At 40.7% G+C, this 26,415-nt stretch overlaps 1 protein-coding gene across 2 annotated transcripts in view; it reads right to left on the minus strand.

The window, feature by feature from the left end:
- The window catches only part of sema3h (sema domain, immunoglobulin domain (Ig), short basic domain, secreted, (semaphorin) 3H), a 61,237-nt gene extending 45,592 nt beyond the window's left edge, over positions 1-15,645 (minus strand). For both annotated transcript variants that reach the window (XM_083920660.1, XM_083920659.1), the window contains exon 1: positions 15,097-15,645. In XM_083920660.1, coding sequence (XP_083776786.1) covers positions 15,097-15,196 — 100 coding nt within the window. In that variant the 5' untranslated portion in view covers positions 15,197-15,645. The remainder of the gene's footprint in view (positions 1-15,096) is intronic.
- Positions 15,646-26,415: the final 10,770 nt, after the last annotated feature.

The raw sequence follows: 26,415 nt of genomic DNA on the forward strand, positions 1-26,415 counted from the left end.
AACAGCAACCATGCCAACATAATTTGTGAAGGGGTATGTGTGGTGTGTCGAGGGGTGTCTCTTGGCCTTGCCTCCACCCCACACCCCCTACCCCCCATGTCTCACACACACGCACACACACACACACACACGCACACGCACGCACGCACGCATGCACACAGAGATGAGTGATATGGCCCATGCCGCTCATCAACACTTTGGCACTAAAACATACAGGGCAGTTTGCAATAATGGAGTGTTTTTCCAAGACATCAAAGCTAGGTAGTTAATGGGAGGTCACACACACACACACACACACACACACATGTGCACGCACGCAAACACGCACGCACATTTCAGCATACAGAAAGCGTCATCTGTGCCCCGCAGCCTGGCTATCTTTCACTACCAACATTACACAGGATATTAACACACACACCTGCCAAGACTGAATTCAATTTTGGGCCATTATTAACCAAGCAGTCAGAAAAGACCAACCAATTCCCCTCACAGTCTACAGTAACTTCTGAATGAATGCTTTGACAAGTCGTAGTACAAGTGTAAGTGAAATTTTCAGCATTCGTCTGTGTCAGTTTGTGATGATTGCATCGACCCAGATGCAATCTGTCCTCCAACTCTGCAGCCTTATCAAAAACTCTGAATTAAAATTGATTTTTTTTAAATGACTCTCAGCTCCCAAATGCGTTCAAATTGCATTGAAAGCTGGGAGAAAAATCTGATAGCAAAATAGCGAGTTTTCATGTGGCACAGAGAGGAGAACATAAAGCAAAGACCATCGGAAAATTGTCAGAAGCCTCTTCATATTGATCCAACAGCTGGTTTAAAAGTAAAGAGAGGCTATAATTGCATTCTTTGAATAGGCTGGTTAATATAGGGCTACTTCTGTGCACAATATTTCTTCAGAACTGACTGTTTGCATACCCAAACTATCCCGTGGCTTGTAATTTCATTGAGTTTAACACAGACCATATAATAACTTCAACAATATTCACTGACTTTAATGTTTCTGCCAGTGTACAGTTCATAATACAGATGTCACATGCAAACTTCAATTTCTCGTCTTCATGATGAGTTTGCAATGCAAACTACTGAGCTTTAACTTTTACCATTGTTGTTAGCTGAGCTAGAGAATATTTAGAAATGACAATTATCTTTTATAGTTAAAGTAGTACGGTAGATAGTTTGTATGGGGCTAAATTGTAGCTCTGCAAAGGAAGTGATGGGTTTAAAATGTTTCAACAAAATGTGATGCGATTAAAATCTCACTATGTGATTCTGGAACAACTGTGGTCTGCAAGCACAGTATTTCACACTGCCATCAATAGTTCAACAGGTTCTTAACTTTAATCAAAAAAGCCAAATGCCAAAATTGATCTTATTGATTTATTGATAGTGTTGTAGAGCTGTAGAAGTAAAGATGAAAAGATAAGATTCAGAAATATAAAATGGGTTATTATAAAGCAAAAAGAGCTTCCTTGTCCTATGAAAGCAGCACAATCTGCTCATTCTGCATACACACACACACACACACGCCCACAAACAGACACACACACACACACACAAACACACACACACATGTGCCTGCTGAGTGCAGCCATTCTTATCAGAATCAAGTTGACAGGGGGGGTCAACGAGGGTCGTGACCTCTGCTCTGAGCCAATTGGCCTCTGACTCATGTCACTGGGAATCAAAGATGGAAAAGGATGAGACGTAAAAGAACAGAAACGCTAAGACATAATCCTACTGGTGCGTACACGCCCTGACATTTCAGTCTGGGTGTGAATGGTTCCTTTATTATAGTGGAAGCGTCTGCCTGTCCATATTGGCCTTGTGAGTGTCTGTATTTGTTTATTTATTGTGTGTGCATTTATTTATATATATATATATATATTTATATATGTGTGTGTGTGTGTGTGTGTGTGTGTGTGTGTGTGTGTGTGTGTGTGTGTGTGTGTGTGTGTGTGTGTTAGTAATAGGTGTTTTCATCATGGTGAACATTAGATTAAAGGCTGCTGGTCATGGGAGCTCTGATGGACCTCGATGTGATTAGAGCAAATGTGCGGCGTGTGATACAGCTAAGAACATTCCAACATTGCATTACACACAAAGACACACACACATACATAGCAATGCATCCATGTGCCGGCTTTCTCGAAAACAAACACACCTGCTCAGGAGCAAAAAGACTTTATACGACACGCACGCGCTCCTGGGTGCCAGACTAAAGTAGAAGAATGAATTATCCAGCAGACATGGTTTTGTTTGTTTGTTTTGGGGTAAACCAGTTAGTTAGACAGTTGAAGTAACAAAAACAGTTTAATTACTATTTTTTTATCAAAGCTACTTAATGCAACTTTTTTCAAAGATATACCTGTTAAGATTTATCTCAGACAAAGCCCGGATGAGGCAAACCAAGACTGTTTTAAATCAATTATGTGCACTGAAATGGTGACTTTCAAAAAATAATTATGCTAATATGATTTACATAAGTAGTTCAGCAGCTATAGATGCTAGCCCAGGATTCATGGCTCCACTGTAAAAAGGGAGACAGCCATAATGCAGTTAATCTTAGACTGTACACCAGCTGCCTCACAGCCTTCAAAACTGACTCAGATGGGGAAGTCACTGACATTGCCCTTGATGAATGTGTTTTACATATTTCCTAAAGGTAACTGAAGGCCTGACAGCAAGCTAATGTAAAGATTTCTCAGTTGTTTAGACTTGGCTCACGGGTATCTGCTAAGATTATTCGTCAAAACGCCTAAGCAGTTCTGGTCAACTGTTTAATATCCATGTACAGCCTATATTAGGTTGCAAGTAACCATAGCAACAGTACTAAAGAGGTAAAACCAGAGATTCTCATAATTGTTATCGTTATTGATACTGGCTGTGGGATGTCACAAATATCAAATCCTCACAGAACTAATGTGTCCTCATTTAAAGGAATGAGGTCTGTAGCTCTGTCTTTAGGGTCGGAGGGTAAAATGCATAACAAGGCTGTGATGTGTGAATTATTTTGACTAATTAAAATTGAGGAGGAGACGCAGGTGTGTTTAGCTCTTAGACGATGTGTGCAGGGCTGTTTACACCCATCTCTCTTCTTGCAAACCTCGACATCTGGCTGAGGGAACGTTGAGTGTGACTTCTGTGATAACCTCACTCTCAATTGCGTGAATTCATTATGTGTTTTTGTACATTTGGGTCCCAGTGAGGCTCCAAATTTATCTTCTGGGTCTCAGGCTGAATAAGTTTGGGAACCCCCTGCAGTAGCTCTTCCATATGTCACAGCCTATAACAGCCAGGCTGAGTGGTTAAGATGGCGTACCATGATCTGCCTCTATCTACCATTAACAGAGCATTTGCTAATTTTGGTGTGTTTTGAGTGTCTGTCATCGCATTTTCCTTTAGGAATAAGATTTAATGCAAATTTGAGACGTTTTGGGAAGTGCTGGTTATTTGACAAGAAATCAACACATGAACATACCCGAGAAAAGAATTCTTGACATGTGACGTAGAAGTTTATTATGCAAAAATATCAATCTTAGAGGTGAATAATCACTAGTGGTCAGTAAAGATGTCTGTGTGACCCTGTGTGTCACTGTCCGAGCTTCACCTCAGTCTTGGTCTTTTCTCAGTAATGTTTGTTGTATACTTGTGAGCATGATCAGCTTTGAGCTCAGATGTGACTGTCAAGGTGCAGGGACCTCAGTGAGGCTGAACAACTCTGATAAGTATCCATTAAGCAAACGGTGAATGTCAGCAATGCTTTCCATGATGGCATCGCAACAAGGCAGTGATGACTGCACACTGCTGGGCGGGTGGGATGTTTGCTAATTTGGTTAGCTGCAGGCAGTACTGGATTATTCCACAGTTCATGAGCAATAACAAGTTAACTTTCACAACTGAATGTGGGACTTGCAACACAAATCAAGTAACGTGTAAGAATAGTCCTGTAAGCCTTGCAGGAGTTTGCACTGGCACAGAGAAATGTCAGTAACATACGGTATAAGATACAAATAAAAGAAAGGATGATGAAAGAATCAATTCTCTCTCTCTCAATCGTTATCTCACTCATGGGAGTCCAACTTTGTTATTTTCCTGGTGTTTTACAGTGAGTTCTCCTTGTTTTTACAGAAACAACACTTTTTGCTGCACACACACACACACGCGCGCACACACACACACGCAGACCCACACACACACACACACAGGCTACACACACAGGCTACACACAGGCTACACTTATCATCAATCTATCCAATTATTCCCTCACAGCCTACAGCATCGTCCATGTGAGTGTTTGTATGCTTCACGTGTGTAGTTTTGTTTGTGTCTCTGTTTGTGTGTCTGTCTTTTTCCGTCTGTTCGTCTACAGGCCGAGCCCCAGGGAACTTCAACTGTCTGGTGTAACGTTCTCAGGGGGAGCACATTGTTGGCTGCGCCACCAGAGGGTGGCGGGGGGCAAGGAAACCGGGGCATATTTCCTGTGGAAATGGGGTTATCACTTCACCAATTACTGATGCAATTACAGCGGGAGGCCTGCAGAAGCCTGGGAACAAAGCCTATAGGCACACAGATGGGCACTCATGTGGAGACATGCACTAGTATGTGCACACACACAAAATCATTTCTGACACACAGGTCCGCATGCATAAAGCGGTTATAAATTCTCACTCTGTCTCTGTCTTTCTCTCTTATGTCAAGATCACACCACACTACATTAATGTCTTTGGAAATATATCTAAAGGTGGTCAGGGAAGAGAGACAGATTTCAAGAATCATCCCCAAAGCAATTTCAGTGAAAAGCAATTCATATTCATGTACGCATCTGACCAGGCTGGGAACAGATGCGTACATGAACTGATGAAGCCTCTTGGATGAGAGGTGAAACGTCTTCCTAGACAAATAACCAAGTCCAGTTGCTTTTGACTGAAATTGCTTTGGGGATAACGATGACCGACGACTGGGTTAAAAAGCATTGTTCTTTGGTTTTGCATCTGTTCCTATTTATTTTATATAAATTAAGTATTCTTCACATGCACGCAAACTAAATCGCTGCTTCTTCTTCCTGTTCCACATAGACTCAAAACTTCACATGCACCCACCCACACACACACACACACACCACAGAAACATTATATCCAAACACACAGACAAAGTACGTCTGGACTGTGTCACCAGCAGACCAGACCCACGTGGACAGCTTGACCTTCGACCTCAGCACGTATGATTATTCATCATCACCGGAGTGCTCAGCCCTGGTCGCCGTGCTGCTTCATACACACATTAGAGTCTACTAGCTGTTTGCTTTTTTAAAAATCTTTTTTATCTTTATTTATCCAAGAGAAGGCTACTGAGAACACTCATTGTTTTCTCTGCTTCACATCCACACAGTAACAAACAGTCTTGCGCGGGAGCCGCCCAGTGCAGAACAATGTTGGTGGGTATATGCTTTGCTCATGGCTAGACGGACAGACGTTTTTGATGAGCAGTTGTAATGAGTCACCATTTCTCATGCATATATTTCAATCCTAAAAATAAAGAAAGAAGGAAGGCAGATGATGCAGTCACTGTTTTGTCTACTATCAAGTCAACCAGACTTTCTTTAAACCATGAAGTAATCTTACTCTAACCTTGACCAAGTAGAGTGGTGTGTTTTCATCTTAAGAGTATACTTTCATGCTCCTTACATAAGAGGAAAAGCGCCTTGAAAGCAATACCCTCCACAAAGAATAACCTCACATGCTGGAACAACGAGTTAAATTATTTAGGATTTGAAATGATGTCCTATCCCTAAAAAGATCAACAGAAAACCTTGAGACGACCTTGGCTTTAGAGCTTTAGATGTACTTGAATAAGTGCCACATCATGCTGGTGGGGCAGAGACTTGAGGTCTTTGACTGTGAGGTTGACTTATCCCAAGAGAAAACAGTCACCCTTCGTGGCCTTGATCCGTGGCAGATACTCAAGAGAATCCCTATTGTCTTTATTCACAGACGAGTGAGGACTGTGCAGCAAAATCATCAGCATGGATTTAACTACCCAAGAGGTAAGTTGGCACATTGCTAGAAATTCTGTACATTGCACCTATCAGAGTGAAAAATCGCTGCAGTCTTTAAATTGTCTGTGGCTTCTACTTCTTGGCTCAACATCAAAGCATGTTAGACGGACGGTATGCTTCGTGGACATTTGCTTTGGCAAATGGGCAATAATGATATCTCTGCATCTTAAAAATAGGCACCCATAAAAAAAAGTAGCTGTCCTGTGAAGTTGACGGATAGTCATGATGTCTTCCGTGAGTTCAGATTTATTTTTACAATCAGCTTTGAAGGTCAAATTTATGACGATTCCCTACTTTAAAGCCCAGCCAGATGATAAAAAAGCGCTATCTGTCGCTGTACATCCTCTCTATTTTCTGATAAGTGCTGGTTCTATTTAAACAGGAAAAGGAAGCCTGACTTCCAGCCTTTTGTGGTACTTGTCTGATGTTTCCATCAATGACAAAACAGACAGAAACCACAAGAATCTGATTCTCAATTCTTGTGGTTTCTTCTTGTTTACACGGCCGTGGGAATGTCAGAATGCTAACACCGAGGGTTAAAAGATCAGATGTTTTGTGACGGTGTACTGTATACGCTGCCCCTAATCTGAGGCTTGACTGGAGAAAACAAGGTGCTTTTTTTCCTTGTTAAGTTGTCTTATACGCCATCTTATACTCAATCATTCAAATTCTTCACAAATTGTGGTAAGTGACAGCTTGACATTTCCTTTGGGGATGAAACTCTGACTATCTGCTACGTGTCTACACGCCCTCATATCCTGTGTCTCCAGTCTGCCCTAATCTACAGCTAATGAGGTAAACTACTGGTCAAAGTATGTCTTAGCCCCGTTGATCTACTTCTGGCTTCTAACTGGCTGGCCAACAAGTCAAGTGTGTCTTTGTGGATTAAACTTCCTTACGCAGCTAAATTGAAACGAATGTAGTGAGAAATGTATGTCTGCACTAAACTGAAAAAGGAAAAATTAAGATGTCCCGGGTTACGAAAACTTTTTCCAATCATGGCACTTCAATTATTTATAAGAAAAAGACCTGAGTAATAGGAGTGAAAACTTTTCTCAGGTCTCTTGAATGTTATATATATAAATATATATATGTATAAAGAAATGCTGACACGGAGGAGAGGTGAGAAACACAGCTCTTGATTGTTGAGAGTAGAGCAGATTGGAGCAAATGAATACTTGAGGGAAATCTATGAAATATGAAGCTTGTGGTTTGGTTTTTTTGCTTAATTACAGGCTTCAGGCTAATGACAGCAGCTGATATTAACACCAGAAACCCCTTGAGGGTACATTTACAGCATGTCCACTGTTGTCAGGGGCTGTTGTTGCCAAAGCAAGGGTGTAATGAGACTCCTTGCAATGTCTCTGTCCAGAGAGAAAACCCTCAAGCGCAGAGACCCTTAATCTGTCTTTATGTCTTAATAAGGGCCTAAAGTTTGGTTGCAAGACAATTTCTATGAGACCCACAAAATGTTCTGGAAAAGTTAAGTAACAACTTTTCAAGAACCTGGGTCACAGCGATACTTCATGTTTTTACCAAATTAGTATTCAAACAACAAAATAAGGTCTTCTTCAAAATACAACAGCTGCTTCGCTTTAATTTTTCTAAAGTGTGTGATGGGCAAACAGCTGCCATTTGACTTCAATAGTGCAAAGCATTGGTTGTACCACGGTCGGTGACTGCCTCCATTAAAATGAATAATGGAGAATAGCCTGATTCTGTGCAAGATAATGGTCCCAGAGAAATCCGCATCTCAGCAACATCCCCAGCCCTGAGCCTGGAAAGCACTGGCCTAGATAGGAACAGATCTGAAAGAATAAATGAATAATGAAATGTCTCTGATTTTTAATATCACTGAACGCTTTTGTGCTTTATTAGTAATAAACAGAAAGAAGAGAAGAGGTGGGGTTGGGGAGAGTGGAGGAAGATGTACAACATGCACCAGGAACCAGGTGTGACCTCTTAACTTGTAACCTCAACTGAAATGTATAAACAAAAAATGGATCAAATTCAACTGGAGCTTAATATATCCTTGTACATACGGCAGTCCGTCTGTTGAGAATTTGACCTAAGATTATAGTTTCATCTAAGTGCAGAATTCCTTGAATATAAAAAAAAGCTCTTCAAATCAGTCCATCCTAAATACTGTATGATTACAACGACCAAAGTACATAACAGTGCTCTTGAGATGCTTGAAAGATGAAAATTTCTACTTGCTGCTGAGAAAAATGAGAAAAAATGGCCTGTCAAGTCAGAACTGCTATCACATTTAATCCACAAAGTACATTTTAAGTAATGTCAGCAGTGCATACACTGCCAAAAAACACAAGTGTTTAATACTGATGTAATAGTTAAGCCAATACGCTTGATAGATATAGCAAATAAAAACGCTCAATTGCTAGTCCAACAGTGGCCAAATCAGCTGCTGTTTTGTGTGTCTGACTACACAGCTACACAACGTACTTCTACTTTATTGAAAACAGACAGCTCATCTGGGAAATGGGTATGAAAGCAGCTGTTTATGGCTCCATAAATTTCCTCAACAGCTTTGTCGCTGTGGATGTCTGGGCAACACCTGGGCTTAAGCCTTCATAAAGTCACAACATACAAATGAAACTGAGGAAAGTAATTGTTTGAGGACATATTCAAACTTTTATTCATTTCTATTTCTCTGGGGAAACCTAAATTGAATTTTCCAAATATCCACAAGGGCGAACATGCATCTGGACACTGATGAACTAATGAAACGTTTAGTATAACCAAGCAATTTGCATGCTAATAGCATGAAACTACAAAAAGAACTCATTTGCATTTACATTATAAGTCGGGCATTTCCGCAGAAAAACACTGGGGGGAAACAGCGGGATACTTTTGAACGCCTGAATCACAACCACCACAAGTAATCAACAATATAGAGGTCAAAGGTCAAAGCCAATGTTTCCAGAAATTCTCATGATTCAATTCAAATATTCTCCAGTGACTGATTAACATTAAACGTCCATGGCAAACCAATTCACTAAGTTATGCTGTATGAATAAAACATGACTCTCTGCATGTGGGAAAATAGATTCACACTGACTTAATAAACCATCCAAACCTCCTCTGAGGCATTTACGGAGCTTTATTCTGTGATTGCGATGATTAATCTTTATATTCTCATGTGACAGTTTGAGTTGGAATGTAGCTGCAGGTGCAACTGCGACAGCAGTTCAGGTGGTAGGGTGTGTGTGTGTGTCTCTGTATGTTTGTGTATAAGACCTTCCCACAAATGTGTTTTTGTGCAAATGTGCACTTGCTTGTCTGTGTGTGTGTCTGTTTGTGTGTGCCTCTTCAACGTTCTGTTCTTGCGTGTGTTTGTTCAGGTTTTAGTACTTGTGTGTGTTTTATTTTTAATTGTTCTTGTACATGCTTCTGCTAATGCTTTGCGCGGTTGTGTACGTGGATGTGCGTGTGTATGTTGGTGTGTGTGTGTATGTGTGTGTGTGTGTGAGTGTGTGTGTGTGTGTGTGTGTGTGTGTGTGTGTGTGTGTGTGTGTGTGTGTGTGTGTGTGTGTGTGTGTGTGTGTGTGTGTGTGTGTGTGTGTGTGTGTGTGTGTGTGTGTGCGGTACAGAGATGGTATCTCTAACTGCCATTTATTATCGAGAAAGTCCCACTACCATCCACTAAATGGCTGGGATAATGGACTCATTACATTCAAGTGTGTGTGTGTGTGTGTGTGTGTGTGTGTGTGTGTGTGTGTGTGTGTTTTAGCCCACTCCTGCATATGGGCGACATGAAGTTTGAGTGAATAACTGGGATAATTAAGTAATTAAGAGAGAGATGGGGGTTTAGAAGGTAATCAGGCATGTATTTAAGTATTTAAAGCTGTTTTTTTATATTTCAGGCACATGGAGCTGTCTGGTCAGTCAGTCTGATTACACTTCACCAATCAGAACAAATGCCTCCAACAGTGAAAGGACCTCTGAATGTCTGGTTCTGGTGTACTTAAACTCAATAGCTGAAAGGAAACAGTTAATGCTGTGTCCCATTCTATACTAACGTACTAAAACGACACAGAGCGTATGCACCCATCTATGCAATGTTTTAAACAGTCAGTAGAAATGATTCACCATTTCGTAATAACATGAAAACACGATTTAAAAGGAGTCATTAAACTAATACTTTGCAAATCTACAGTCAATTCAATTTTTCAAACCCCTGATCTGTTTCTTTTAGATTTTTTACAGCGGTTGGCAGCTCCTCCATTTCTGTTGTGCATTGCATTCTGGGATATAAGCACACTCAATAACATATACAAAGTGAATATAGACTGCTCACTGACATCTTACTGAGTGAATCTATACACAGATGTTTGTCCAGAGTAAATGCGGTAGAATCATAACGTTTATAAGACTTAGGACACAACTTCCACTGGTGGGTTGAATAAAACAGTTTACTGCTGCTCTCAGGTGAAACCTTTCGATGTCAGAAAATCCTCATTTTCAGCTTGATGGACTTTGTTGTGGTTTTGAGCACAGAGGTGAAAATCAGCTAAGTTATTTATTCTTATTATAAATTACTATCAGTGATATAACATTTTCTTCCAATAGCATGCATTATTAAATGGTCACCCTCATACAGAATTTCCCCGGCATGAGAGTGAAACAGCAAGATTACTGTTTGTGTTTATAAAATATGATTTCATGGCGTCAGGGAAATCCTCTGACTGCTGAGCACTACAGCATCGTTGCTTTGCTGCATCATTGCATTGCCACCTTTGCTCCCTGCTGTTCATGTCCTTCTGGGTTTTGTTTGGATTGGCTCTCTGATGCACAAAATCAAAGCCCCAGTGGCCCAATGGCTAAGGCACTGGCCTCCGGAGCCAGAGATTGTGGGTTCGAGTCCCATCTGGGGTGGTTAACAGAATTGAGACTCATGCAAACAGATCCTGCATAGGACTAGGCAACAACACTTGAGTAGCAGAATCCTTGTTGTGTCTGTTTGTAATATTGCCCAATTGTATTTGAGCAGTCCATGTGTTGAGCAAAATTATGGAACCTATCTGCTATTACATAATGACAAATTTGTAGAAATCTGTAGCAAAGCCGTGTCTGAAGTTGCTAATCAGCGTGTAAACGTTGCCACTCTGAAGAGGAAGTCTTTGCCTGGATATCTGCTGGCTACACCAGAGGGCTGTTGAGGCTTAATGTCGACAAACAAATAGCCAATGAGTTCCGAGATTCCCGCCATACTCCTAGCTGTTGCTCCGTCACTATGATCTCTCTCCCTTTCCCACCTGTCAAGATACTGGGTAATACAGGTAGACTAACCAATCAGAGAGCCAGAAAAAGCAGCTACTCCGTGAAGAACTATAAGTGAGTGAGCAAGGTTGGTCTGCCGCATTTGGTGAACTGCTCATGTCACAATGTTATTGTGGAGTTAATAAACTACTACTACTAATAAGTTCAAATAAGCTGTATCCAGTGCACCAGCACAGGAATGTTGCCACAACACTGGTATACTGAGAAGTACAGAAAACATTTCCTCACAGCGGTAGGCTTAATCATCATTGTGTGAACTCGTTTGGAAAGGGCTTGACTAATGGACTTTAGGTTATATGTCAAAGTCCACACTTAGCCAGTCATTTCTCTGCAGTTTCAATGTGTTTCTTGATAGTTTATGTTTAGATATCATCTGTCTTATGTTGTATATCATGCAGTATATTAACAGGTTATGCAGTATATTAACAGGTTAATTGAATGACTGATGTCCAACTGCACATACTTCATAACATTTGTTTTGTTTCCTTCTTTTGATCATCTGTAGCTGTTCTGTCATTATATTCTGTTTTTCTTGTTTTACTCTATCATTATTTTGATGCTGCAAAATTGTTGTTTTTTGTCTGTTTCTACTGTTTTTACAGTGGTTGTCTGTTATGACGGAAAATCCAAATGTGCAGCGTCTCTGAACTGGCAAACAACCCTGGAGTCTCAAGTGTTTGAGTAGAGCTCAAATCCTTTTCTAATTACACCGATTCTCCCAACCAAAGAATAAACTCCTCCCTCTGTCTGAGAAAAATCTTTGTGATGATGGGAAGGGAAATGACCACAGCATGGAGCTCCCACAGAGAGAGCGAGACAGACAGAGCACACACACACACACACACACACACACACACACACACACACACACACAAACACACACACACACACACACACACACACACACACACACACACACACACACACACACACACACACACACACACACACACACACACACACACACACACACACACACACACACACACACACACACACACACACACACACACAAACACACACACAGTCATGATGGTGATCCTTTCTTTTTGTTCTCTTCCAAAAGATGAGCATACTGACCACTGGAGCTATAAAACACAGCCAAACACAAATCTCTGTTGTTCAAAGTCATGAGCAGAATACACAACAAAGACCGAGGTGAGAGAGATCCTGGGACTGAAACTGCTCTATTTAACATGCACGCACACACACACTCTCATATCTTTAAAGTGACTTAAACAAAACTCCACACGCGCACCAACACACACATACTCAAGGACATGCAGGTACATAGTTAAAGTATGCTCGCAACAATATGCAGCTACTTCAGCTGCTCTTCACATATTCATATTCACATTTCATTAGAGCTAAATTCCCACCTGGGAGAATCCAACAAGGTTTCCCTTCTCCCTCTCAGTACTTTCTAGGTCACGCCTGGTCGACATCAGCCTTATCACATCTAACTCACAGACCCTTTGTGTTTTGGCTTATGTAAGAACATGTAATCAGTTGGTTTCTTACTCCATGGTGTCTGTGGTAAACATGATTAAAGGGAGATGAGTTTATCTCACCATAACTAAAGGCCGGGATGGCTCAAAGAAGCTTTTAATTTGCAGGGGATTCACTGTAAATATGACTGAGAGGGCAAAAGATCCAATGCCAAATCCTGTTTTAATTAAAAGATGCAGATCTTTGCTCTGTCATTACTTTTTAACCGTCAAGTTTGTTTGTTTGTTACACTCAAAAAACGAAACAACCAAACATGGAGCAAAGTGTTAAATCCTATTCTGTCTGACATGGGAATAAACAACTGAAGCTTCAGGAATTATCAATTAAATACAGTGTCTGGCAATTCTTCCTTTTATTCTCTAGTGAGGCAAACCCCGCCCCACTGCTGCTGCCACACAGTAACAAGTGACAACAACTATTAAAAGATAGTGCAGCACCACCGCACCCTTTAAAAGGACCCATTGACTCCAGTTCAACCATGCATAGAGAGAGACTGGGCCCCTGTTCGACACTAGCGAGTTGATTCAACAACATGTGTTTATGCAACACTCAGTGGCAACTAACAAGGGCAGGAAGATAAAAATGAGACATTGAGAAAAAGAGGATGGAATACATCAGATTACCCATGCACATTCAGTTCTCCACTACAGGAAATGCTAAATAAATAGCTGAAATTTCAAACCTTTGAAAAAATTAATTACGGCTTTCCTTTTCCATTTTATGAAGGTCCTTATTGGGGTGTAAAATCAATCTGGATTGATACATCGATTAATGATAAACGATCCTATGTCACTGACCCAAAGTGAAGCTATTAATACATGTTGTCATCTTTAAGTTGTGCCTTTATTTGAAATTACAACTTTATAATTTATTTTCTCCCTTATTAAACAGAATAGTTTTTGTTTCATTTACATGTCTGGAAGAGCTCTGTGATAAGATTGTCAAATCATATTTCAGTTGATTTTTATGACTTGATATAAATGCCACTGATTGTGTTAAATGGGCCACTTGAATTGAGTCAAATTGAATTTGTATTGTGAATCAATATAATATCATATTGAGATAAAAACCCCTAGTTCTCATGTGTCTGTCTGCAGGTTTTCCAGCCGCTTTTGTATGGATTTCACTGTGGTGGACGAATCGGCCTGATGCCAGGAAATAATTAATTTGGTGGTGATGTGGTTCTGGGACTTCTGCCATCAGATAATTATTACTTTGTAAGCCATAACGGAAACTAAAAGACCAAGACACTTGGTTTCAAATCCTGTGGGGGCGTTTGAGCTGTCCAGAATGTTAGCGGTGATATGATGTCATTTGGTGTGAAGCTTAATTGTCTAACTGTATTTTTGTTGCTATCTTAATTGATATTTATAACAGTGTGATTGATATTTCAAAGATGCTTTAAAAAATGGTACCTGAGGATGATGATCTGGGAACACATCTACGTCGCAGCAAAAGAAAAACACAGCGGCAAAAAACACGGAGAGGTTTTAAATAAACTCCCAGTTTAGCCAAACTTTGGAAGAGAAAACACAGGTGGATGGTAAAACTATAATAAAATTGGTCCTTTGTAAACCTCTACCACAGATTATAGACCGATTTCCCTGCTCAGCTTTGACACTTTCTCTAATTATCGCAGTTTTCCAGTGTATCAAGAGAATAATAGCAACATTTCAGGCCAGATTTACATCCAAATAAAGTGGTTTAGATAACATGGCTACAGTATTTGCTTCTGTTTGCAACCTGTCTGATTGTCTGACTCATCCTGTCTGACTTTGTTATAGCAATGGCACCAGGTCTGCAGATCTCTGCTATTTCTGTGATGGACAAAACTATGAAAACCGTGCAAAATATAGAATTTAGGGGGGAAATAACAGAAATCATGTGAGAGGGGGCAGGGGTTAAAGACAAAGCTTTCACAGCCAAACTTGACTACTGGAAGAAAGATTGATTCAGTACAGGTGATTACCGAGATGGAGGAAGTGAGATGGTTGGTGGAAAAGAAACAAAAACGGGTAGAGGGACAGAAAGGCAAAGGTATCAATTGTGTTCCACATATCCCGTAACACTGCATGGCCAGTATTAGAACAGGAAAAAAAGAAAAGTGAAAAATGAGAAGAGGTGCGAGACTCCTGTCACCTGCATGTGTGTGTGTGCGTAGAATGAGAATGGGACATATGTATTAAGACAGTAAGCTTCAGTAAGACATAAAAAAAGCTTCTCACCGGAGTGTGTGAACTGCAGTCTTGGTTGAGATGCTCTCCACGCCCCCGTTAAGGTAGCTCCGAGGTGGGCTAACAGCACGGCTGTCACTAGCCAACGCATCCTCCTCACACACACAAACGCACACTGAGTGCAAGTGTGAGTCCAATCTTACAAATTCAGGCAACTAAAGTAACAAGTGGCAGTCAAGATGTAGCATTCAGGTGAAGTGCTGAATCCCAACACACACTCTCACACACTCTCTCACACACACACACACACGCAGTGATATACACTCTTGGTCCAACGTGTTGTACGGTTTAAACACAAGTCCAAGTCACAAAGATGCGGAATCCAAACAATCTTGTGTGTTGAGTCAGGTTTGAGTAAATCCAGTTCACAGCTCGTAACAGCAGCACTCACACACACTTTGCCATCTGTGTGTTTGTGTGTTAATATTTTTTTTGGAGCGTGTGTCTGTGTGGGCTTCACAGATGGAGGGGAAAATGTATTCCAAGAAAAAAAACTAAGTCGTCTTTCCACTGCTTCCTCAGAGCTTGACAGCTCTCTTCTGTTCTGTCTCTCGTCCCAGCTCCTCTCCGCATGTGACTGCTTTCTCGCTCTCTCACTCACTCTCTCACTCTCTCTCTCTCTCTCTCTCTCTCTGGAAGGCGGAGGGAGAAAGATCCCAGATCATTGTGGCCACCCTGCGCACGCACAAATGCAGGCACACACGCCTATTCACTGCTCTGGGAAAACCTAGTTAAAGTGGAAATGAGGGAGACAAATCAGCTTTCATCTTTATTCCCGTTTTTCTCACTTTCATTTCTCAGTCTCTCACTTCCTCTCTTTCACGGCTCTTTTTCCACTTTGCACAAACTCCCTAACTTGTTCATTTTCTTTCCCCTACTTCTTACACCTACTATATAATATATAACACTTATCAACACAAGTGATTACTCAGAGCTTTAGACAAGTCCCACAAACTATCAAACAATAAACCATGGAAATAGATTTTGACACGGTAGGAAGAATAAAAATAAGAGAAACATAAACATGTATACCTACATATGCAGACGTACAGTATGTATTAGCAATAGTCGTGTTAATCAGCTAAAATGAAATCATTAAAAAACGGTAATAAAATAAGATATGCAGATATGCAAATCAGATGATGAAGTGCATTGAAAGTACTGGGTCAATCTAACACCGACCCTACGCATGGGCATAAAATCAAACCAGTTTTAGTGTTATTTACTGTATATATTCCATTGGGTCTTCAGCCATACCAATGTTTGGTTATTTTTGACCCAGTAATGATGCCATATTTACATTCCTGTTGGGTCATCAATCAAACCAAAAAGGTGTCATTTGGGACCCCAGTTTAGTTTTATTTTAGTATTTATATGATCACTGGTGTTATTCTATAAGATCATACAATCATTTCTACAACAAATCTTCACTTTCTCAGGACCAAAGTCTCCTCCTCAAACTCTCATCGCTCTTTCTCATTATTTTCTCGGTTTCCACATCCAACCCAAATCCAATCATTAAAGCATGTGCCTTCGTTCTTGCTCTGTTTTTTTCATTAGACGGCAGCTCACTGGGGTACGGCAGCGCGGGCTGAATTTTTCACCAGCTTCAAGTTCAATCACGGGCTAACGGGGGACGATTTATTCATTCTCCGGGATAAATAATGAATTTAGGTTGCGTGCAAATGAACAAGTACATAATCTCTCGAAGGATTTCTCATTCTGATATTATTTATCCCCACGCTTGTTTGCTATTGTATAATTAGTAGAGATTTATTTTTCAAACGTGACCCAGCAGTTCAATGAAATGATTAGAAGTCCTGCAATCTGGTGTTTACACAACCTTATATATCTTTTAACTGCATTAGGCTAAATCTGGTCAAACCCACTCCTTAATTAAGTTATCCTATTGTTTAACAGAAGTCGCCTTTTGCTGCCTGCTGGAGTTAAAATGAGCAAGATGCCAATATAGCTTCATGTTTTAATTATTAACATCAAATGTGTCCGTTGTTTATATCACTGGACAAAGTGCTGACCGCAGTACAACTCCATCTTTCCCTAAAGAGAACATGATTCTACTCAGTTTCATAAATACCACGTCCATTTTTTCATATTATTATCATCATTATTGGTGATAGTAATAATCTTCACTGCTTACCTCTTACGGCTGTGGAGTTTGTATTGTGGCCCTCCTCCTGCTCTCAGGATCACCTGTCAATCAAACAGTGTAGAAGTGACTTTAATTTTCTGTTGATGATGTTCCTGTAGGTGGCGCTCTTTTCTTTGTTAGTCTCATCACTGCCGATACCAACCATCAAGGACGGTTTGTGTATATATTTAAGACAATGTAGCAACAGATAATTTCCTGTGGTAGGCTGCATTACTTGTGTTATAAAGCAGTTGGTGATATGACTTTTACCAAATGGACATCTGCTATTATAATGCAGATTATTTTGAGTGATGATGTTCCTAAGATCTAGATAATACAGCATGAGGGAACTAGAGACGTTCAAGTTCTTTAATGTTCAGGTTTGCTTTTCCGTTAAAATTCTGCAGATTACGTAAACCTGACTAATAGAGTGTAGGTTAAAAGTGTAAAAGTCAGGTTTGACATTTTGCGATATTACTGCAATAGCAAAGCAGGAAACAGTGGACACTTGTCATCATTTGAACATGTTAGTCACCGTTCGCTGCCTGTTGTTGCAATTTTTTATGATCATGTGGTTGCTGGTAACCGTAAGTCCGCATGTGACCCATCAGCCTTTTCTCACTTCAGCTCATGCCATGAAACTGACTTACAAGGACCTCCTAAACGCTGGGGTCATGAAGACAAGACAATTACAAGCTCTTGGCCAACCTAAGTTGATCAGTCAGCTTGTTAATGAACACTAATGACCTCCGAGAGAAGGGCGAACAAAAAGCCTCGGATTTCTCTCTGTCTAGTGACGTCAATTAGTCAATTAGCGTGTGAGCTCTGGAGCTGGGGTCATTACTGGGCTCAGATCTTACCGCTGTTATTCTCTATAAAGCCCACACACACACACACACACACACACATACACACACACACACACACACACACACACCCATCCATTTACTCGTTTACATTCCCTGTTTTGTTCGTTTAGTCAGAATGCATAATATAATGAGCACTCATTGTCATCTTGTTGTTGTTTATGTTTAGTTTTATGAGGTTTGCGCCCCCTTTTTGTGGCTGATATGAACCTAAATGTCACCATGTCGCAGTGTACATGATAGTCATGGTTGATGTAAGCAGTATGAAGAAAACATAATTTCAGTTTCTAAAAACATAAATGTCACATTATAGCGAGACACTACTGGTCATCGATTATTGAGCAATCTCACTTTTGAGATTTTGTGCTATTTTGCTTCCATAACCTCTTCGTTTATGTCTTATTTGCATATTCAAGCATAACATTTCAGAAAACTGGTATTACAAAAAGCAATTTTCTTGATGTTGGTGATAACTATTAGTTACAAATGTTTGCCCTTTTCACCTGTAGCGTCTTGAAAGGGTACTGATTTTACAAAACGTATCTTTAAATGTTTTTTTCCTCAAAATCTGAAACAGAACTCTCTACTTCAGTAGCACTTACATACACAAGCATTACAGTTTTATAATTCTGACGGTGTTTTTAGAAGGGTTTATTCATATATCACTCATAACTTGAGTTGTATGGCATTTTATTCCTTAAAACATGGTAATATATATGTAGAAACCTTTGACTTTGATATGTTGACAAAATTAAACAATCATTTTGAACCTGGGTTTATCCAATGTTCATATTTTTGTTATGGAAATGTATGCACATTAGCATATATTTATTTAAAGAGTGCCTAATCTGCATATTCAATAAATAATTGTATTAATAGAAAAACTGGGGAAATACATTTTAGCCTAATGTTAGTAAAACATGTCTGCCCTGTTCACCTGTAGCGTCTCCTTTAAGGGCTTCATTATACACTAAACAGGTCCTTTCTTATTACAGAAGAGTGATACCAACTTGTTGTCTTCTTTAAGTTACCTATACCAATGAAGAAACGGCTCAAATAGTGTTATTTGTTCTGTTTTCATCCTGTTTAATGGAGGCAGCTAATAATACCGGTTTACAGCACATAAACAACTGGCCTACTACTTAAAAAAAACATGTAAAAGTTATTATCATTAATATTATAATATTATAATTTTTGGCTCGTTAGGTGGTAAGAGCTTCTGTGAGGCTAATATTGTCACTTAACTGTGGCACTGGTGTTTAAGCGTCATTTTCATTATTTCATAAAGACTTAACCTACTTTTTATGTCATTGTGAGATTTAGGTTTCCCCCCAAAATAGCTTAAACCTAACATAAAAATATGAGACAAACAAAAGCTTACCGAAATGTTGCCATAGTCCGTTACCAGGTTTGTCTCGCACTGAATAAACTGTGTGCTAATATCAAAAATGCCTTCACACAGGTGGGACTGTGCTGCCATCTTATGTTTCCTCCTGCCGCTTACCTGATGCGGAGCCAAGTCTCGCGTTTAGTAAACGCCAAATTCCCGCGAGAAACTCCGGGAGAATAAACTTAGACTTTGCTCGTGTGTGAAATGTGTCCATAATTCTTCCTGCACACACAAAGGGAATTAAATGCCCCGACGACTAGTTCTCAAACTAAAACTGCTGCAGATTGACAGCAGAAGAGAAGCAGGTTTTATAAATGAACCCAAGGTGTAATGAAAGCGTTATGCCACAGGAGGTCAGTGTATGATTTATGTATCACTGAGGGGATGATAAATTCAGCACCTACAGCAGGAGCTTTTGGCTGCTGCTCAGCCCTTGGTATCATTACAGGGCCTGTTAAAGTGACACTAAAACGATACCAGCTTTTCATGAGTAATTATAGGTACTGATTTAGCCTGCTCGTCACATGACCCTCTCTTGGCATCCTCCCTGCTGTGACTCCTGCAGACCAACACTTAAGATTTTGAGACTTTGATGGGAAATACATTTGAGGATTATATTATACAGTATTATCATCAACTAATTCGATTCAGTTAAATTCAATTTTATTTATATTGCCAATTCATAACAAAAGTTATCTCAGGACACTTTCCATAAGGAGTAGGTAAATACCACACTCTATAACCTATTTATGATTTACATAGTCCCGTTCCCACTTTGAGTACACGGTGGCAACGGAGACCTTCCCTTTAACAGCAGGAACGAACAGATTCCCTCCAGCTCTATGGAGCTCTATGGAGGACGGACATCTGTCTGCACCGGTTGGGGAGGAAGAAAAGGAGAGAGAAATAGAGAAAAGACAGACAGATGGACAGAGAGAGACAAAGACAGTCCCAGAGATGCAAGCAACCACAAAAGTAACAGTAACTATAATGATTTCTATATCTATCTATTCGCATTTGTAGTAATGTGAATATGACTTATATGTTATGGCAGTTAATACAGTAGAATAGTAGAAACAAGCACAGTGAAAGTGATAGAATAAGACAGATATAATAATAATGGTGGTAAATATGATCAATGATAAGTAGTGGTAATAACAGCTGTGATACAATGAAATATATTACTGGTGATGTTTTTATGGCTACAAATTTTTAAAATGTATAAAACTCATGATAGTTTATATGAGTAATAGTGATAATAGCAGCAGGAAGCGTCACGCAGGACCACGGCAGCAGGCACCACCACGATCAGCAGAGACCTGAGAGACGACAAAGCACAAACAACTCCGGGGAAGAAGTTGAACTAGTAACATGCATTGATGAGACATGAATGATACAGACAGAGAGGAGAGAAGCTCAGAGTATCAGGAACAGGATTTCCCCCCATAGGCCTACAGCAGCATAATTAAACATAACAAAATCAGCTTAGGCGTAGGCATCTTAACGACCACATTCCAATCTATTATATACTTTTATACTGTATATAATGTAGGTTATGCTATTTTCCGCATTATAAATATAGAATACTACTCTGTTTAACTAAATGTTTTAAAAGAAAGACATTATATTTAATGGCAAATCACTTTAATCCAACCCCTTGAGGGTCCCCGTTACTTTATTGCAAGTCTTATTTCTGATATGCTTTGAATCTTCTATGGTAGGTATGACACCCGTAGGCTAGCATTCCCTATAATAAGTCTTTTTCTGTGATATTTTATTTCAGGAGGCTATATTATTTAATTTAAGGCCACACTTTTCTGATATTGGCCAACCAGGTTTGAGCCAAGAGAGTCGTTTGCGTTTGAATTCTTTCACAGATGTGATGGAGTTTATGACAGGGTGGAGTGAGTGTTTTTGGAGGGTGCGGGTCTGACCGTCCTGCGCGCTCCCGCTCGTGATGTGTTGGAACCTTTTGTGTGGGGGCGCGGCTGACGGGAGCGCGCTTGGTGCTAAACGGTAGCCAGCACTGAACCCCGAGTGAAATATGCACGAGCACTGTGGTTGGGGTGATCTCTCAGTAAGCCTGGGGAGTTATATAAGGGTTGATTTTTTTTTTGCGGTCAACTGTGGGAAACACAAACCGGTTTTTTGTTTCATTTTAGGGGCAAAAATATATCCTTGTCCCACCAGAGGCCCAGAGACACGGGTGGGTCAGTGGGTGTAGTGTGTTAGTTAGGTGCCTAAAAATAAAACTCTGGGAAACAACAGAAACGGTGAGTGTACGGATGACTCACAATCGGGGGGCAATCCTTGTCATAGCCTTACTCCAAAGTCATAACAAAAGAAAAAATACACTTTCAGACAGAGGAGCCAGTCCGACCAGTCCAAAGTCATCACCAAAGATCGTCTATATGGGAAAGATGAATGACGCAGTTATCGAAAGAGGCGCCACCATCACTGCACTCTCAATGCAGAGGCAGCACATAAACACAGTGCTCTGTCTGAGACCGTCTGGACATTGGTGGGTCTCCCAGTGCCATAGGTTAAAGCTCAATGAAGTCTCTACATGAAACTTCATTCAATTCAATTCAGTTTTATTTATAGTGCCAAATCATAACAAAAGTTATCTCAGGACACTCTACAGAGTAGGTATATACCACACTGTATGACTTATATATGATTTACATTGACCCAACAATTCCCCCATAGAGTACGGTGGCAGCGAAGACAAAAACCTTCCCTATAACAGGCGGGAACGTCGGACAGACCCTGCTCTATGGAGGACGGACATCCGGCAGGAAGTGGAATGTATTTTGCTTGACCTTCATTGAAACGTACTATATTACTACACTTAAAGTTGTACTCCCAAGAATTTATATAATTTGCGCCCTTTCAAAATACTATTTCCGGGTCCAACCACGTATTTCTCCAACGCCGCAGTGCCGTGTTACCTGTCATTTTACCTCTATCTTATTGATGAAAAAGATGTCTAACTGACCAAAGAGGTGAAAGTAATTGTTCACAAAGCGTTTGGCCCCGGAAATCTTATTTTGAAAGGGTGTTACGTCACACTGAACAGCCGATAGACCTTTTCAACAGAATGCCATTGCTAGGCAACAGCCTTGGTCCTTGTTAACTTCCTGTCAGCTGATGTCATTCACAATCACTGCAACAGGAAATCAACTAGGAATGTTTTTCGAAGAATGTTTATGTTTACATCTTTGAAAAGGTCTTCTGATAGACCCAAACCCCAACCACAGCGACTTCCTGGTTGATCCAATTTTACCAGGCTGGTTTTTATTTTATTGGAGGTTAAAGTTTTTGCACACTTTGGCGTTCACTTTGCCTCTGAGGTATACGTCGGCCAAATGGACATATCTCTCTTCCCCCCGACGTCACATACATGCCCTTTTTTGGTAAGAGGAAATGAGGCGGAGTCAGAGTCTCACAAGATGGCGACTCCAATAGGCAAGGACGATTGGATCAAGTTGAGAGAACAGACCTTGACGTAGAGGCTGCATCAATTTTTTTCAATGTGTCAATGTCAATGTGTAGATTATGTAATATTTACATTGGTGTCTCTGGGAATGGAACAACTATTTTCTTGTCCCAGCCATTATCTGTGCTGGATTTCACGTATAATGTGTGCGGAATTAAATGATTAATTTTCATGTTAAAGCCCCTGAACACCCACACAGGTGTTTTGAGTTAATCCGGTTTTTACTCCTCTCAGGGCTGTGTGGGTGTGTATACTGTGGTTGATTGACAGCTTCCTGGGTCTCCTGTTAGCTTTGTTTCACCTGTTAAGGCGGGACAAAGTACACCTTTATCATTCTTAGCATTAGACAGACATTTATGACCTCATAAATCCCCATCAAATTCTCATCAAAGCCCCGCCCACCTTCAACCCAAGCCAAGGTCTAAACAGAGAGAATAACTGAAAACACCTGTGTGGGTGGTCGGTTGCTTTAAGAGTTTGACGCTTTATTGTAAGATGACTACATTTCATGTCGCCTTTGTGACATCACATCATCACCCTTTCAACTCTGAGTGCTGCTGCTGCGTCTTCTGCCAAGATTGAGATCGAGATGCCAGTGTGTCCTGTGCGAGAATGTCCACATTCCAGCGAGAACGGGTGTCCTTTCGTTGGATTCCCTTGTGACCGTAAGACTAGGAAGCAGCACTCAGAGTTGAGAAGTCCCTCTTTGATAGATAGTTGAGAGCTCCCTCTTTGATAGATAGTAACTTAAAAAACAATTAAATAGATGAAAATCTTACAGAGTACATCTTTAAAGGCAAGTATGGGCAGAACCTATGCTTCCTCCTATCTGCTTTCCTTTAGTATCATCTTAAAGTAGCCTTGGGGGATGGTGCGTAATGCATTTGGGGAAATTTTGAAGACAACAAAAACACAAATTCAGGGCAGATATAGCCACACTTGTAGGAGCCTCTGGGCTTGTCACTCGTCATGACACACTAAGCCTTTTATTGCAGGTTTCAAGGGAGAGAACCCTGAAAATGGCACCATGCACGCTGTGAAACTCAGCGAAGCACAGACACCAGACGGCTTGGCTTTAGCAGAATATGACATTTATTGCTGTTGAATGCTAAAAAATACAACATTAACAGTTTATTATTATCATTGAAATTCAAAGTGCTTCATTTTTACCAGACAAAGCATGTTGATTTCTCTAATATGACCAGAAAGATTTGTAGTATCTTGAAAAAGCGACAGAGTGAGAGGTCTTAAATCTTTCCCTCCCTCGCTCGCTGTCTGTTTCACTGCTGGTGATTGGCTCTTGTTGAACCCGCCCCCATTCCCCTCTCGCTCCCTCCCATTGGACGCCCTTCCTTTTTCTACCTCTCATCTCATTGGACAGGTAGGGCTCGCGATGAGCTCATATTGGTTAAAATTAGTTGGACGAGCGAGGGTCTAAAAATAGACTGGTATATAAAGCTGGCGGTCGAGCTCCGTGCTCGTTACTCTCCGGCCGGCAGCCGGAGGAGGAGGGAGAAGGAGGGAGAAGGAGGGGGAGACACCGGGGAACAGACTCGTCTCCCTCCGCAGCTCCCCTCCAGCTCATTCCTCTGCAAGTGTTGCACCAGAGGCAGGGCTGTGTCTTACACGATGCCCCGCCACCAGTTTTGGGTGGGGTAGTCAGTGACGAATTTCCTTCCTTCCTTCCCCTTTGACTCTGCTTTCGTTGAGCCACAGTCATTTCCTTTAGCAGAGTAGACACTGCAGTTGTTAATAAATCATAAATAACCATAATTATATACCTGTGATTGAGATAAACCACTGTGGTTCCAACTAGTTGCCGCCTATGTTAAAGGTCTCCTATTCCAAACCCCATGATGTGTTTGTATGCCCAACATGGCTGCACCTACTGTTGCAGTCTCCAGCACATTAACTAGAAAAAGACGAAGCTGTGTAACATTAGCGTCTGTATGTTACGTGCTATGACACAGTTTGGGTGTAGCCCTGTCAGAGTGCAGCAGCAGCAGTTTCAGTATGGGAACAGTGGCGGAGGAAAACACTGACATGTAACTGGACTATGTTAACTAAGTACTCTACATTTGGGCTACTTAAGTAGGCCGCTGTACTAAATTTGAGTTACTTGTACTTTATTCTTTTTCCATTTAATGCAACTCTATATTTCTCCTTCACTACATCTATCTAATAGCTATAGTTACTGGTTACTTTTCATATTTCCCATACCTTTTCCTCTCCAATAAAATCAATGTATCTCCAAATTTGCAAATGTAAAGAAGAAGAATTCATTTATTAGTCCCGCGAATGGGGAAATTCAATTTTCACTCTATTTTTTTTTTCATTTTACACACACACACAGGCCCGAAATACACACACATGCTCAGACAGGACTTATATACATGCAACCAATGGAGAGATGTTAGAGCGAGGGGGCTGCCGGTGACCGGCGCAGTTGGGGGTTCGGTGCCATGCTCAACAGCACCTCGGCAGTGCCCAGGAAATGAACTGGCACCTCACCAGTCCACACTCCATTCATGGTCCACACAGGGACTCAAACCAGCAACCCTCCGGTTCCCAGCCCAGTCACCTATGGACTGAGCTACTACCGCCCCAAATGTTCCTTTATGTGTTAAGAAAGAACATGTAGACTTAAGCCAAAAATATTATTAAAGCAAAACTTGGATAAGCAAGGTGACGTGGTGATGCTACAAACATAATGATGATCCTATAGAATATCATTTATTTTTCTCTCCGTCAATTTTTATTCATTCATTTTAATCAGTTGCATCCGTATCACAGATGATTGGTCTATGTCCCTTCCTCAGAGGCCTCTGTTGCACAAGGAATACAAAGGTCTAAGGAAGTAAACATAGAATACAATGCTGTTGGTTTGTATCACTGTAGATAAAATAGTTCAAATGAGTACAACTTTAATCATTTACAGCACTAAAATGCAACAAACATAACAATAACATATTTTACAGCGCGGTATTGGCTGCTACTTATACTTGAATAAAGGATCTCATCATCTTCCACCACGCTTGCTTTTATCTCTTTACTGAAGAAGAAACGAAAATATTGGAAGTTGCTTTTCCATTCATTTTGTGTGAGTGTTTGACCAACGTCCTGTTCTGTGCTGGCCTGTACTGACTGACAGTGCTCTGGCTAATGGTGCAGGGTTTTACAGTCAGGGTGAAACATGTTGCCTTCTCAGTCCCAGGGAATCATTTTCACTCGGAGGCGCAGGCTGACTTCTTGTTTCCTCTCACGTCCACCCACTGCACCTCTTGTAATCCATCACTGGAGGCTGCCTCCTACTATCCATCCTCCTCCTTTGACCGTACCACACACTTCTCCCGTAACTGTGGTATCGCTCTTGGCACCATTCTAACTTAATAATAATGCAGAGAAG

Source organism: Echiichthys vipera, assembly GCF_963691815.1.
Source record: "Echiichthys vipera genome assembly, chromosome: 9".
NCBI classification, from domain to species: domain Eukaryota; kingdom Metazoa; phylum Chordata; class Actinopteri; order Perciformes; family Trachinidae; genus Echiichthys; species Echiichthys vipera.